A 17,285-nucleotide genomic window follows, 5' to 3' on the forward strand; every position below is an offset into this window, starting at 1 on the left:
TAAATGGTGTTGGAAAAACTGGATTTCAACTTGTCAGAAATTAAAACTAGACCCATACCTATCACCGCCCACTAAACTAAGATCGAAGTGAATTAAAGATCTAAATATTAAGTCAGAAACATTAAACTTGCTGGAAGATAAGTTATGTAGAACTCTTGATGACTTTGGCATAGGAAAAGACTTTATAAACAAATCTTCAGTAGCACGGGAGCTAGCACAAAGAATAAACAACTGGGATCTCATCATATTACAAAGCTTCTGCACTGCAAGAGAAACTACTAACAGAGCTAAGAGACAACCTACAATGTGGGAAGAAATATTTAGCAACTGTAGCTCAGACAAAGGTGTACTATCAAGAATATATAAAGAACTGAAAAAAATCAGGCCTCCCAAATTCAAAGACCCAATTCAAAACTGGGCATCCAAAATGAACAGACATTTCTCAGACAAAGAAGTAAAAACAGCAAAGAAATATATGAAAAAATGTTCCACATCACTGGTCATTCGAGAGATGCAGATGAAAACAACACTGAGATTCCACCTCACCCCACAAAGAATGGCTGCTATCAAGAAATCAACCAATAACAAATGCTGGCGGGGGTGTGGAGAGAAAGGAACCCTTCTCCATTGCTGGTGGGAGTGCAGACTGGTGCAACCACTGTGGAAATCAGTATGGAGATACCTCAAAGAACTAGGACTAGAGGTCCCATTTGACCCAGCTATTCCCCTACTGGGAATCTTCCCCAAAGAATTAAAAGAATCATCCCACAGTGATATATGTGCACCTATGTTTATAGCAGCACAATTTGTAATAGCTAAAGCATGGAAACAGCCCAAGTGCCCATCAACTGGAAACTGGATAAAGAAGATGTGGTTTTTTAATAAAATGGAGTACTACTCAGCCACGAAGAATGAGAAACTAGAGTCATTTATAGCTAAATGGATGCATATTGAGGCCATCCTCTTAAGTGAAATAAATAGGACACACGTGTAAATACTGAATAGTTTCTCTAGTGTGAGAAATTGAAAGTGTAAATAAGGATGAAAGTGATTAAAATCAATAATTGATAATTTGAAATAAGAAAAGGTCCAAGGATTTGGGGATGGTGGAAGGGAAAGGGGAAAGGGAAGAAGGGAAAGAAAAAAATTATGAGGAAAAAAAAATGGAATCAAACTCTGTGTAGATAGGGAAGGGTGGAGGGGTTGAAGGGTGCACAGGTAATGGGAGAAAAAATAAAAACTAAGATGCATCATGTTCTGGTACAAACACCAAATGATAAATGTAAATGTATTTTATTTTATTTTATATTTTTATGTTTAATAATTTTTAATTCAAATGTAAAAGTTCAATACAAGCCATTTGTAGGGCTTGGGGTTTTTGTTCTTTCAAAAACAATAGGGAAATGCAACAAAATGATCTTTCCACTGTTCAAAAACTTTCAAGAAAAGGACAGATCATAGGGCCATAAATGGATGCATTTAACCAAACCCACTTTCTCCCCCTACCAATCTAATGTAAATGTATTTTATACCTAAAATGTACCAATAAATATATATATTTAAAAAATAAAAAAGAAATAGGAGTTTTAGAAGCTACTTGAGGAGAATGAATATAGATATCAACTCAGAGTAAAGTAGTCTCCCTTTATTTGAGGATTTACTTTTCATGATTTAAGTTACTTGTGGTCAACCATGGTCTGAAAATATTAAATAGAAAAGTGCAAGAAAAAATTTTTAAGTTTTAAATTATGCATCATTCCATCTAGCATGATGAAATTCCATGCCATCCTGCTCCACCTTATGCAGGACACAAGCCATCTCTTTGTCCAGTGTGTTCGTGTTGTATATGCCACCCTCCTATTAGCCATTTAGTAGCAGATCAACTTCTGTAGTTCTGAAATGCCTATATTTTAGAATAGACTCTTGAGTTACTACCAGCCTGACATAGGAACAACTTGGGTTTTGACTGGAACAACTTTGGTTTTAACTTACAAACAACGTCTTGAGTTATGTCTTGAATGCTGGCTGCTTGTGCTTCCAAATGGTCTCAGCTAGAGATACAACATCCTTTCCTGTATGAAGTTAATTGAGAAATACTGGGCCATTGTCTCTCTAAAGACACTGAGATCTGCCTGTATACAAGAGAGAGACTTTAAAGGCTGTGTAGAGGAGCCTGAGCCTTCACTGACCAACTTGAGTTACAACCAGCCCATGAGAACGAATTGAGTTTGTAAGTCAAGGGTCCACTTTATTCAATAATGCCCCCCCAATGCTCAAAGGTTTAGTAGAGCATATTATTATAATTGTTCTACTTTTATTAGAATATATTATCGTAATAGTTCTATTTTATTATTATTGTTAATCTCTTACTGGGCCTAATTTATAAATTATACTTTACCATAGGTATGTAGCTGTAGGAAAAAACGTCGTACATATAGGCCTCAGTGCTAGACATAATTTCAGGCATCCACTAGGGGTCTTGGGCCTTGGAACCTAGCCTCCTTGGATACATTCTTACTTAATACTGTATTTCAAGGGGAAGATGTATATTTAAAGGAGTCTGAAAATCCTGAACATCATGAAAAGATATTTAGGTTTAATGTACTATGTCACTTATGACTTTGAAAATATCAGATTCAATGTAAAAAAGAAATACTGAGGTAATATAAGAGATGTAAATCAAATTTTGAGTAGAATACAGAGGTATAACAATCAAGGGGTCAAGGGCTAACTGTTTGAAACATATGGCAATAAAACAGGCATGTAATGCTAACTTGATATAATCAAAGGAAGGTTTTGTCACAGTGGAGTACTCTGGGGCATCATTGTAGCCTGGAAGAGCAGAGAGGTCCTGGAGGAAAGTTAATGGGTCAGTTCTGCAGAGAAAAGAGGGTTTAGGACCTATAGCACTGTGAAGGACAGAATAAGAGTAGAGAAAGAAGATTAATACAGATTATGATTTTGATGATTATAGTAAATAACATATCTTGAGCACTTATTTTGCACAAGCTGAATGTAGGTACTGTTATTATGAGACATTATTGAAACATATGGTGAATATTTAAAATTTTTAAAAATTATATTAAAAGATACATTAAAATTATATTCAAAGATACAATCCCCCTCACCCCCCCAATCTGAACACATTTATTCCACCACTCTTGCCACTTTCTGAAGCAGCTCTGGCAGTCCTCTTTTGTGAGCATCTTTAGTTTTACTGTGTGGCTGCCTTAAAGTCCTGAATCAACTCAAAATATTTACCTTTCATGGTCATTTTGACTTTGTGGAAGAGCCAGAAGTAGAATTGTGCAAGATCTATGAGTAAAGTGGATCAGAACACACTGTAATGTTTTTTATGAGCCTGTCTTTCCATTAAATGGCATGTGACACTCACAAAAGAGGGCTTCCAGAACTGCTTCAGAAGAGGGTAAGAAGGATGGGGTAAATGTGTTCAAATTGAGGGGGATTAGTGACAATATGTCTTTTACTGGAATAAATTTTTAAAAATTTAAACATTCACCAAATATTTTGATCACACCTCATATATCCTTCTGCAAATGGTAAAATATTAAGTGCTCATGGTTGCACAAATATTAAGTACAAGAGCTGGGATTTGTATCCGTGTCTGACTTAGAAGCTTGATTCCTTAACCATTTTCCTCTGCTTTGAACTTTTATCCTCATAGGTATGTGAACTCTCATGGTTATGTACATGCTGTATCAGCACAGAATAACTAATCAGTATCCTCCACACTTTACCTGGGTATCTATTCTTAATTTAACCTAGATTACCTTGCATTTTCAACCTCCAGGCCCTTTTCTCTCCCCATGCCTCCTTCCACTCAAACCTGGAGTGAGATGTCCTTGCTACTTTTCTTCTCCTCTCCTCCCCCTCCCTTAACCGTCTCCCTCCTACTCCCCCTCTCCTTTTCCTTCTCCCTCTCCTTTTCTTTCTCTTCTTCCTCTTCTCTTCTTCCTCCTCCTCTTCCTCCTTCTTCTTTGTATATGTGTATCAGGGATACAGCCCAGAGTCATACGCATGTTTGGCAAGTGCTTAGCTACTAGTGCTTCTCAGGGCAGTGATAAATATCCTGATCAGTAATTGTAACCCCTTAAGATGTTGTCTGATTGCATATAAGATTATCTCCCATAATTAAAGCAATGAGTAGTTGTTTTTTTTTTCTTTTTCTTGCCTTCAGATACATATGAAAATGGAAACTACTTCCTGGCAAACTTTACAGCAGCTGAGGTAAGGTTATTGAGTTTTATAAATGCTTTTCTTGTTATTTAAAAATTATACATTTGTACAATTTAACTTTAACTATAGTATCTTACGTCTTAACAGGAGGTCCTGCCTTTGTTTTTCTAATTTTGTTTTTTTCACTCTAAAATAAGGAAGAAACAGTCTTATTTTGACAATTACGAGAGAGAGAGAGAGAGAGAGAGAGAGAGAGAAATGAGAAGATAAGAAACTTTTCTGGGAAAAAAAATGAACCCTTAAATTTATAACATGTTTCCAGGGATGAGAATTTTTCTGGCTGATAAAACTTTGAAGTGCAAATGTTACATGAAACTATTCAACATGCAACAGTGCTGAATAATACACAGTCTCAAACCTTATTTAGATTCTAAGTTTGCAGATGGTCTGAGCTACACCTGACTGTCTTGACTCACTTTCATGCGTTAGTTGTCATCCATCGCTTTGTTAGTCTGCTTGGATTGTCTTGATTATACTCATTCACATTTGTATTTGATGGTTTGAGGATGATCTAAAGTGAAATTATGGGAAGTCCTGGGCATGGCTTTTTTATGATTATAGAAGAAGACAAAAATAGAAGTGAAAACACCCAAATAATTTTTAAAATCACTTCTTGCATCAAGTTGCCCAATTTCCCATTAGCAAAGTAAAGTCACAGGGCCAATCCCAGAGGCAGAGCAGGAATAGAGCATCTCATCTAGAAAATAAAAATCACACAGAAAAGGATGTGAATAGAGAAGAATGAATAATTGAGGACCACAGGGCAGCCAATATATCTTGCATGTTAAATGATCCCTTGGATAATCTATAATTCTAACAAGAAAAGTAGGGGGATCATTCTCTGTCAAACCTGGAATCTTCTTTTGTTTAATTTTTACCCATTGATGTGAAATAATGACTATTAAAGCAAAAATTCATTTTCTCTTTTCTACACTATTGGAAGATATCTGTTATATATCCCTTCTGTCTTCTTTACCCATCTCCAGGCTAACTTCGCTGTTTTATACATGTACTGGTTTCCAGATATGATCATTCTATTTGGACTCCACTTAATATAGATTTCTCTTATAACATATTGCCCAGGGTTGAGATCATAATTTATATCTTCACTATCCAATATGCCACTTATGAGCTGCATTTGGCTATTGAGCACTTACAAGTATGACTATCCTATTTTGAAATACTCAAAAGCTTACTTTGAAAAAAGATTTTAAAATACCCCACTCGTCTTTTTATATTGAATGCACTGAAACAACATTTTAGAAATTTTGGCTAAATGCAATATGTCATTAAATTAATTACTTTTGTTTCTTTTACTTTTTCAAAATGTGGTTACTAGAAAATTTTAAACTGCATACAAGGTTTGCATTGTACTGTGACATGACAGCATGAACTTTCATATTGTCTACTACTTTTGTTTTAGCATGACTATTAGTTTTTATTGGTATTACACAGCGTTAATTTTTTATGCACGTGTATCAGATTTTGGCACATATATATGTCATCATCATCTAAGACCTTCAAATCATTTTTATAGACATGAGTACCAGATCATACTGTCTCTATACTGCATTTGCCTCTTTGAAACTAAATGCAACACTGATTACTAATTACATCTGTATATTATCTGTTATTAATTTAAGAATAGTTGAGTATAAGATTTTGCTTATTTTTCTCTCAAATTATTGTTTGTAAATGAAGCTATTAATCTATAAACATTGGAATTTTGTTCTATTTCTACTAACTGCCCAATTTAGGAAAAACACTTCCGTGTTTAATCTGTTTCTTTATTATAAAATATTAGATTTCTCTTAAATAATTTCCTACTCTGAGGTGAACCTTCCGGGCTGCTGTACCATTGCCCCCAGTGCAGAGGATCAGAGTTGCCCCCAGCACAGAGGAGGTGGACCTTTTGGAGTACCATATCACCACTCCCAGCGCTGAGGAGGTGAGCCACACAGGTGCCAGCAGCACATGTACCTCCCCCCTTCCCATGTTGAAACATAAACAAGTCCCAAAACCAGACTTCCAGATCACCTGAAGCACCCTCAAAGGGAAACAAGATGGAACGATCTGATACTCAACCACCTGGACTTCCTGAACTGGCAACAAAAGAGGATCTGGAAAAAATGAAATCAGAAATAATTTCTAAGATAACATCAGGGATTGTGCCCATAGTGCAAGACATGATTAATAAATCTAGAGAGGACACAGATAAAAAAATAGAGGAGCTGAGGAACATGATGGAATCCGAACATAGGAAACAAATGGAATCCATAAAACAGATGCAAACAGATTTCCAGGACATGAAAAACTCCATTGAAAGTCTACACAGCAGAATGAGCCATTGTGAGGACAGAATTTCAGATATAGAAGATAAAATTGCAATTAGTGACCAGAAAAAGAAAAATTGCTTCAAAATTGTAAGGGACCACAAGAAATCAATCCAGCAGCTGCTAGACCATGCAAACAAGGAATAACATAAGACTTATGGGAGTCAATGAAGAAACAGCAGAGAGTGCAGATGATATCAAAAAACTTTTCACAGAAGTGATGGCAGAAAACTTCCCAAGCAGGGGAAAAGAACTTGACATACAGATAAGTGAGGCATGTAGGACTCCAACTAGCCCTGATCAAAAAAAATCTACACATAGGCATATAATAGGATTCCAGTAACCCAACAGAAGAATACAGTTCTACAAGCAGTTAGAGAAAAGAAATAATCACATACAAAGGAAAGCCCATCAGAATCACAACAGATTTCTCAATACAAACCCTCAAGGCAAAAAGATCTTGGAGTGAGTGATGTATTTCAAGCCCTAAAAGAAAACAGCTTCCAACCCAGATTGATATACCCTGCAAAATTATCTTTCAAAATTGATGGAGAAATAAAATTCTTTCATGACAAAGAGCACCTTAGGAACTTCATGAATACCAAAACAGCACTCCAAAAAATTTTAGACAATATCCTAGGAAAAGACAATGAGGATCACAACCCCAGGAAGCCCAGCAGAATGAATCCATTGGGCATGACAAGAAATTAAATGCAAAGGGTGAGAATCCAACAAAAAGAAAAAGTCACAACAATAATAAGTCAATATGTATGAGTTATAGCTATCAATGGTAATGGTCTCAATTCACCAATCAAAAGAAATAGACCAACAGAATGGGTCAAGAAGCATGATCCAACAATATGCTGCATACAAGAAACACATTTAATTCACCTCTCATTTCTCATCTCCTCAGCACTGGGAGTGGTGGTACGGCACTCCAAAAGGTCCACCTCCTCTGTGCTGGGGGCAGCTCTGATCCTCTGCACTGGGGGCAGTGGTATGGCAGACTGGAAGGTTCACCTCATCTGTGCTGGAGGCAGCTCTGCTCCTCTGCACTCTAGAATATAGTATTTTTAAACAATGTATTATGTTTTTTCTCTTTACAAATTCTTCATAGAATATCTTGCATATCCAAGTCATACACAATAAGTATTTAAGTGACTCAAATCCTCTGAAAGTTGGCTATATTAAGGTTTGGGGTGTGAACTCTACTTATGTGACACAAGTCAAATTCACCTATGACAACCAGCAATTCACAGAGACCAACTTGAAGAGTGACCCTTCCAATCAGGTATGTCTAATCAGAGTAACATTGATACAGGATGCATGGGGGAACTGTTTCAGTGATAATGAAAACTAAAACTGAAGAAACAACACAAATTTACTGGCAAAAGCTTTAAGGAGGAAGAGAAAACTGAGAAAGGGCTTCAGCTTGAAGAGAAGAATAGTTGGAGAGTACACAGTCCTGATGGAATAGATTGGATTCGCCCACTGACAAAATAAATGGGTCTAGTTTTTGTGGCTTCACTGGGGTGGGTGAGCAGCTGGTAACATTGCAATGGATCGTGAGTATGGCATTTTTGATGACTTCTTCCTTATGTGTTAGGGGCTTTCCCCCTATTTGAAGACAAATATTTCCCCTATTTTTCCCCTATTTTGAATAAACAGTTATTTGACTATTTTGTCCTTGGAGATAGCATGGTGCCCCTCTGATGTTGCATCATACATGGTCCTTGCAATAAGAGGAGGGGATAAGGGGATAGCATATTCCATATATTGATAACAAGGGAGGATAGGAAAAAGAGATGTCTGCACTTTAATGAGTGACATGTTATTGGCCAACATCAGAGCATCCAAGTCTCCTGTTCCATAAGTATAACTATCTTATTTCACTATCATAAGATAATTTTATGTTCTGCAAAATTGTCATCACTATTATCATTCTTGGATATGCATATATTAGGAAGGTTACCAAAGTGTTGGATAGATATGTTCCTATAAATGTTATAGAATGCACAGCATTCATTGGTGATCTTCCTACTGTAGTCCAGGGACAAATGATTAGTAGTTTATGTTATCCTCTCCATATGTTTACCAAGGAAATTATGCTATGTTTGAATAGGTTGGTTTCCCAGGCTACATAACAAAACTTAATTTTTCATTTAAAGGCCAAAAATGAGAAAAGAGTGATTCTTTAAACTTAATTCCTCTTTCTTGCAGTATTCACACCCATGGTCAAATTGATAGGTCTTTTAGGTTGAAAATTGGTAACAAACTGTGGTGAACATCAAGTGAATATATCCCACGAGATTCAGTTAGTTGGTTAAAGTACAGTGACATAGGTAGAAAACTCGATTAGAGGATCTGCTCTTGTTGCTTTTTGTTGCCAAAATGCAAGTATATTGACATTTTAGAGGAGGAATTTGAATAATGTTACCAAAGGCAACCATGTGGGGAAAACTATTTTACTTTAGAAAATAAAGCTAATCATAAATGTGGATCCAGTAACCCATAGGGAATGGCTAACTGTAATTTTTGTTTCAAAAAGGTGGAAAGTGTACCTTGATGATATTTGAATTTTAGAAAATGACCCAAATAGATCCTTTCTTTATGGTCTCTTGTAATCAGCTCTTTTACTGGATATTGAATTTAAAACCACTTTTTTAAAGAAACTCTTTCTAATTAAGAACAATGTAGAAAAATCCCTGAGTGCCTTCTCTTAGAAAATCTCTACGGGATCCCCAGATGCCTCTTATGGGCCAGGCACTATGAGTATGAGGTGTTGATAATCGTAAATGAAACCAGCCAGCTGTCAGGAAGGTTAAAACCCAGTGGCAAAGAAAATCAATTTCAATAAACGCAGGTCTTAATCAGAAGTGTAAATATTTTTGAACAATGCAGTTCTGTATAAAGTGAGAAGAAAGATTTCTAGAATAAAGTTATGCACAAAGAAGATCTGTCCAAATTAATAATCAACGTGACCTGTAAAAAGACATTTATATGCTATTGCTCTCTTGGGAAAAATAAATACTTTTCTTTTGTTAAATTGCAGCATGAAATGTGAATTAAAAATAATGTTTAATCTTTGTTTTTTTTTTCCTGGCAGACACTAACTATTCAATTAACTGACAAGAATATCAACCTGGAAAAATTAACTGAAGTTATTTGGATTCATGATGATCCTGTAGTTACCAGTCCAACTATGACAAGCACCAGCACCATGAGTACTCATCCATTTCCATCTACTACTGAGGCTACCAGTGCTGAGACTATCATCAGTTCTGGTAGTGCAAGTACAACAGTGAGCACTATCACCATGGTTTCAATCACAAACACACCTTCTGCAAGTTCTGCTCATGTTACCACTACTCCTGTTATTCCTGATACTACTCCCTTCCATACAAGTACCACTACTACAATGACTACTGTCACTGCTTCTATCCCAACCACACATTATACACCAAATGCCACTTACATTACAACTAGTACTTCTGCTTCTCACACAGCTACTTCTTTCACCAAAAGTACTATTATCACTAGCATTAGTGACATTTTTCCCATCAAAACCACAAATTATGCAACAAGTACTACTGGTGTTCCAACTGCTAGCATTACTGTTCCTGACAGAATTTCTCCTTTCCCTACTACTGAGAGCACTAGTATTACAGGTCCTATGAGCACCATTCCTTTCCCAAAAAATGCTACAAATGTCACCACAAGTACTCCTGCCCCTGGTATAACTACTCCTTTCCCTTCCACTGTGAGCACCAGTGCTGTTGTTCCTGTCACTACCATTCCTTTCCCAACAAATATTTCCAGTGTCATTTCTAGTGCTTCCCCTGATACCACTCCTTTCACCACTAACGTGAGCACTAGTACTACTATTCCTCTCAGTACCATTCCTTTCCCAACAAATACCACAAATGTCACCAGTAGCACTATTGCTCTTGGTACTACTCCTTTCCCCACTAACATGAGCACTAGCACTACTATTCCCCTCAGTACCATTCCTTTCCCAACAAATACTACAGATGTCACTGCAAGTACTCCTGCCCCTGATATAACTACTCCTTTCCCTTCCACCATGAGCACCAGTGCTGTTGTTCCTGTCACTACCATTCCTTTCCCAACAAATATTTCTAGTGTCACCACTAGTACTATTGCCCCTGATACTACTCCCTTCCCCACTACAGTGAGAACTGGTACTATTGTTTCTCTCAGTACTATTCCTTTCCCAACAAATACTACAAATGTCACCACTAGTACTACTGTCTCTGATAGTACTCCCCTCCCCACTACTGTGAGCACTAGTACTACTGTTCCCCTCAGTACCATTCCTTTCCCAACAAATACTACAAATGTCACCACAAGTACTAATGCCCCTGATACTGCTCCTTTCCCCACTACTGTGAATAGTAATACTACTGTTCCTCTCAGTACCATTCCTTTCCCAACAAATATTACAAATGTCACCACTAGTACTACTGCCCCTGATACTATTCCCTTCCCCACTACTGTGAGCACTAGTACTATTGTTCCTCTTAGTACCATTCCTTTCCCAACAAATACTACAAATGTCACCACTAGTACTAATGGTTTTGGTACTTCTCCTTTCCCCACTACTGTGAGCACTAGTACTACTGTTCCCCTCAGTACCATTCCTTTCCCAACAAATATTACAAATGTCACCACTAGTACTACTGCCCCTGATGCTATTTCCTTCCCCACTACTGTGAGCACTAGTACTACTGTTCCTCTTAGTACCATTCCTTTCCCAACAAATACTAAAAATGTCACCACTAGTACTGATGGTTTTGGTACTTCTCCTTTCCCCACTACTGTGAGCACTAGTACTACTGTTCCCCTCAGTACCATTCCTTTCTCAACAAATACCACAAATGTCACCACTAGTTCTACTGCCCCAGATACTTCTCCTTTCCCCACTACTGTGAGCACTAGTACTACTGTTCCCTCAGTACTATTCCTTTCCCAACAAATACTACAAATATCACCACTACTACTAGTGGCCTTGGTACTTCTTTCCCCACTACTGTGAGCACTAGTACTATTGTTCCCCTCAGTACCATTCCTTTCCCAACAAATACCCCAAATGTCACCATTAGTACTACTGCCCCTGATACTACTCCCTTACCTACTACTGTGAGCATTACTGCTACTTTTCCTGTCAGCACCACTCTTTTCCCAACAAATACTAATGTCACCACTGATACTATGTCTTCTAACACAACTACTCCTTTCCCTGTGACAGTAAACACTAGTGGAACTGTTTCCATCAGCACCACTTCTTTCCCAACAACTACTACTAAAATCACTACTAATACAACTGTCTCCAATACTACTACTTTCCCTACCTCTTTAAGCACTAGTACTATTGTTGCTATGAGCACCATTCCTTTCCTAACAAATATTACTAATGTTACCTCTAGTACTACTGCCTCTGATACTACTCCTTTCCCTACTACTGTGAGCACCAGTCCTACTATTCCAATCAGCACCACCCCTTTCTCAACAAATACTACTGATATCACCACTTATACTACTGCCCCTGGTGCTACTCCTTTTCTTGCTCCTGGGAGCACTAGTGCTACTGTTCCTGTTAGCACCGCCCCTTTCCCAGTGAATACTACTGATGTCACCACTAATACTACTGCCCCTGATACTACTCCTTTTCCTAGTACTTGATCACCAGTGCTACTGTTCCTATCAGCACAATTCCTTTCCCTAAAAATAGTAATATCACCACTAGTACTGCTGCCCCTGATACTCCTTTCCCTTCTGTGAATTCTAGTTCTTATCAGCACTGTTCCTTTCCCAACAAGTAATTTTGGTGTCTTCACTTGTACTACTGTTTCTGGTACAACCACTCCTTTCTATGTAAGCACCACTAGTTCCAGTACTAATGTCATTCTGCTTATAGCCATGATGGCTGTTTATCTTACCACTAATACTACTGGTCCTGATACAACTAATTCTTTCTCTGCAGGTTCAAGTCTGACTAGCAGTAGTGCTACTTTTACTATCACAACCACTTCATTCCTAAGTATTCTTAATGTCTCAACTAGTACTACTTCTCTGAACACACCTATTCCTTTCCATAGGAGTACTGATACTGAAAACACTAGCACCACTTCTTATCACAGCCATTCCTTTCCCAATGAGTACTACTGATGTCACCACTAGTACCACTGCGGCTGATTTAGCTGGTCTTTTCTCCATAAGTACTACTACTGCTAGTAGCCATGCTACTCTGCCTTTCACAACCATAACTATCTTTACCAGTGATGCTGGATCTAACACTAGTAGTACTGTTTTGAATGGATCTACATCTGCACTGGTACTCTATCTTAAACAAGTATTTCTTCTGCTAGTGCTACCACTATTCTTCATATTACTACATTACTTCCTTACCAAATAATACTAATATTAACACTCTTACTACTATTCATAATAAAATGACTTCTTCCCCTATAAATGCCATCCCTAGTACTAATGCTTCTCTAATAATCACTTCCTCTCATACAGGTACTGATGATACTAGCCTTAATAATATGCTACCAATTATACCTACTTCTCTTACAAGTACTGGTGCTGATTTTACTATCAATAGTTTCCCCATTATTGATACTTATTTTTTTGAAAGTACTGATACTGTGAACACTACTGTTATGAGAACTACTTCTATAAATTCAGATGTTGCTAACACTACCATGATGTTTCTACTACAAATTCTTCTTCCACTGCTATGTCTGGTGGTGACAGCACAAGTAGCGCTATTATAATAATCACTACTCTTCTGACCAGTACTCTTGCTCCTAGCATTAATGATCCTCTCTCTGTTATGACCAATTTTTCTTTTTCTACAAGTATGAGTGCTGCCAGCACTGGTAATATTGTTCCTGTTGTGATACTTCCCCTTCCTCAAATACTCATGCTACCAGTACAAACAATACTGTCTCTGTCATGACTGCTGAGTAGGAAATTCCTTCCATCACTCCCACCTGTACTATTACTTCTGTTCTAAACACTACTACAAATAATTTCATTTGCTTCTTCTTTTATCCACCAGCTTTTCCATTATTACTTTACTGCCAAGTCTCTTCTGCAGTGTGTAAAGGCTTTCACTATGTTCTTGGTCTTTTATATTCAAATTCATTTATTTTTGAGGCATTAATTCCTAAGATCACCCAGATCCCCATCAGTAGACTCTTGATCATTATCAAATCTAGCCAGCTGGTTTCTATTGCAGGTTTAACCCTAGACCAGTATTCTCAAAACGTGAAGAAGGAATCTGTAGGTTGTCCTAAGACTCTTCCTGGGATATAAAAAAGTCAAATCTATTTTCAAAATACTCCATTGTTATTAGTCTTTCCACTGGCATTCTTTTGTTAGTATATGGTGACACTTTCCAGAGACCTTATGTTGTATGGTGTGACAAAGATAGCATACAAAAATCTTGCTTTCTTCTATCATGCAAGATACTAAACAGCTTCACCAAATGTAAAATAACGCCATTTTTCTTACCATTTTTGCTTTGGAAAATATTATTTTCATAAAATTTTATTTATGCTAACATGTAGTATGTTATTACAATGAATAAAAAATAAATATTTAAAAGTATTTTACAAATGACTCAATTTTAATTTCTAATGGTATCTTCACTTATTTTGAATGTAAAGGAGTCCTGACACAAGAGAGTTTGAGAACCACATTTTTAGGCCAATAATATCCTTTTTCCAACTCTCAGGTCCTGGTCAAGTATACTCTGAACTTCCCCATCATGTAAGAACTCCAGCCTCTCTGACTTACTCCACAAGAATCTCTAACACCTTCTGCAAACACATCTTCCCAGCTTTCTGTCATAACATCACAGGTGCTCCATTGTCTGGACTGTTTGATGGCACCCTTCATGAACAACACAGATTCAGTAGTTAGCTATGATATATCTGCCTCATGGAATCAGCCTGCAAGCTGCAGTCATCTGAGCAAAACTGACAGAGCTTGTGCTTGTGAATCCATGGCTCCTAACTTGATCTTCCAATTCAGAACAAAACTCATAATTCTGAAGACTTGGTCATGAACTCCTTCACTTGTACCTATACTGAGGGTCACCCAGTGTACTTTTCTCATTGACATCACAAATGCTGATGTAAGACCAAGTGCACATTTCACCCCACTGTCGGACACTTGTGGCACTGCAAACACTTGGGCCCCTAGGTGACAGGACGGGATGCAGAATACAGACAAAGTTCACCTGGGGGCTATGGACTTATCTCAGTGGTGGAGGACTTGGCTAGCATGCATGAGGTCCTAAATTCAATCCCCAGAATGGCAATAAAATAAAAAAGTCAAATAAAATTTAGAAAACTGCAAGGATCTCATCATCAATGTTCCCAGGGATCCCACCTTCCTAAGTATGGAAGCCATATAACCACAGAGATTGGGGCCGGGATCTTGCCTGTAGAATTTTGAAGGCGGTGAGCACCAAAGTCTCCACAGTGGTGGATGCAGAGCCAGGGTAGCAGTTAGATTCACAGTGTCCAAATATGTGCCCTGTAGCTGGTGTTGGGGAAGGTGGCTTGGCCTGAGCTGTCATGAGTAATGCTTTTAGAACTGCTTCAGAAAGTGGCAAGAATGATGGGATGTGTGTTTGAAAATGGGGGAGTATTTAGAGGAGCATTAATGGTAAAGTGTCTTTTATTAGTTACTGACTTTTTCTTTGGTACTGGGGATTGAACCAGGATCTTTGCACTGAGCTATCTCTCCAGCCCATTTAAAAATAACATTGAGACAAGGTCTTGCTAAGTAACTACATTGCACAGGCTGAGCTCAAACTTGCAGTCTTCCTACCTCAGCCTCCCAGAGTGCTGGAGTTACAGACATACACCTTGCCTAGTCTTGCATTTAGGTGCTTCCTGCATTTATGTGAGACTCTAATACATGTGATAGACTCCATGAGCAAGCTCTAAGAGTGCCTTCTACAGGGACTCTATGGCTTTCAGTATATAACCCTGTTTCCTCATCTAAAGATGATGAACATCTGAAGTATAATAATATGCACAGAAATGCATTTTCAGTCTGAAAAGTGTTCTGTAAAGATTAGTCATCGTCATCATCATCATCATCATCATCGTCATCATTCTTTGAGTATTCTCATGTTTCTTCCTCGTTCCTCTTGGGTCTTCTGAGAGAGAGGAGCTTTTCCTGGGTGCTCCTGCCTTATAAAGTCACGCAGAGCACTTTTTTTTCCAAATTCAAGTTTGGTAGAGGAAAGCTCTTCAGAAATCCCTCCAAGGTGTCCCAAATTGTGCTTTCGGGAAAAATGAGCTTTTCTGAGCTGGAACAAAATGTCTCACTGCTAAGTTAGATAATGTCCATCTCTCCTCACTTTACAAAATATTTAATGGATTCACTTATCCCAATTTTATGATATTTCTCAGTGCTTTTTCTTGCTTTATCTTTTTAGTTTTGCTGCTAATCATATGTTGCCTCCTAAGGAGCTCTGGCTCAGAACAAAATGTACAAACAAATAACAGAAAGAATGACTTTGAAATTTAAATAGAGTTCATTTGTACTGACTGTGGGTGGGTGTGGGTATGATTAGGCACACTATTTCATATGACAAACATCATATTTCTGCAGTGTGATTTTCTCTGGCTTGTGTGATGAACTTGAGTGTAACTGTGTTCCCTCCTGCTCTCCTCAGGGACTGTTATTTGGTGGGATCCCTCGACATCTGTGAGCCCTATAGTCCAGACAGCCTTGGTCATCCCCACCCTGGCAGTGGGTCACTGTGTTCCACATGGTGTTTCCAAACCCAACGGTGTTTACCCTCAGCACATAAATGTGCACAGAACACTGTTGTTGCCTACTTCTTTGCACGTGAATTATATTTTCCTTACTTAGGTTTTGCAAAATATGATATAAATATTAAAACTTTTGTTGAGTAAAATCATGGTATCTCTTTCCACACAAAGATTGGGCAGGATTTTTAGAATCCCCCTTCCCCAGTTTTGGTGCTATGTATCAAATGCAGGGCCTTAGGCATACTAAGCTCATGTGGTACCACTGAGTTACATTCCCAGCCATAGGAACCCTTTTAGAAAATGGGAGTTTTCTAAACTCCGGGTTCCTCAGCCATGACACAAACCCACTGTGTATGCCATATCCACTGGTGCCCTATCTGCATTACCCCCATGGGACTCACAGGAAAAGAGGACTGATAGAAGCATGAAGTTCAAGCTGCCTGCAATGTCTTGAGCCATAACGTCCTTTGACTCAGACTCAGGAGGACCTGAGGTCTTCCACCAGCATCTGTGAAACTGTGGCAGGTTCTTTGTAGTTCTTAATAGGACTGTCTCTTGGGGGACACCAAACTTAAGCATGATGATAGGGATCTGAGAGTTCACTTTTGGTCGTGTTAAATTTGGTAGAACATTTATATTTCTAAGAGGAGGTATTAAGTAGATTGTTTGGTGGATGAATGTAGAACCCAGAGCAGGGAAATTCTGAATGGAGATACATTAGAGATCTATTAACATATAGGTAGTATTTGAGCCTTTGGACTAGCTTATATATTAACATGGGATATCCAGACAGTTACGCACATAATCTACTAAGCCACTTTCTGTTGCTATAATGAAATATTTGACTCTGAGTAGCTTCATTCTGCTGTTG

The 17,285-nt window shown here is 38.0% G+C and overlaps 1 protein-coding gene across 2 annotated transcripts in view; it reads left to right on the forward strand.

Moving 5' to 3' along the window:
* Positions 1-14,197, forward strand: part of Mgam2 (maltase-glucoamylase 2 (putative)) — a 109,052-nt gene extending 94,855 nt beyond the window's left edge. For both annotated transcript variants that reach the window (XM_087205930.1, XM_087205931.1), the window contains exons 46-48: positions 4,199-4,248; positions 7,708-7,881; positions 9,697-14,197. In XM_087205930.1, the coding sequence (XP_087062056.1) occupies positions 4,199-4,248; positions 7,708-7,881; positions 9,697-11,646 (2,174 nt within the window). In that variant the 3' untranslated portion in view covers positions 11,647-14,197. The remainder of the gene's footprint in view (positions 1-4,198; positions 4,249-7,707; positions 7,882-9,696) is intronic.
* Positions 14,198-17,285: the final 3,088 nt, after the last annotated feature.

Source organism: Heterocephalus glaber, unplaced genomic scaffold, assembly GCF_053883595.1.
Source record: "Heterocephalus glaber isolate CG9 unplaced genomic scaffold, H.glaber_assembly_v1.0 deba00000621, whole genome shotgun sequence".
NCBI classification, from domain to species: Eukaryota; Metazoa; Chordata; class Mammalia; order Rodentia; family Bathyergidae; genus Heterocephalus; species Heterocephalus glaber.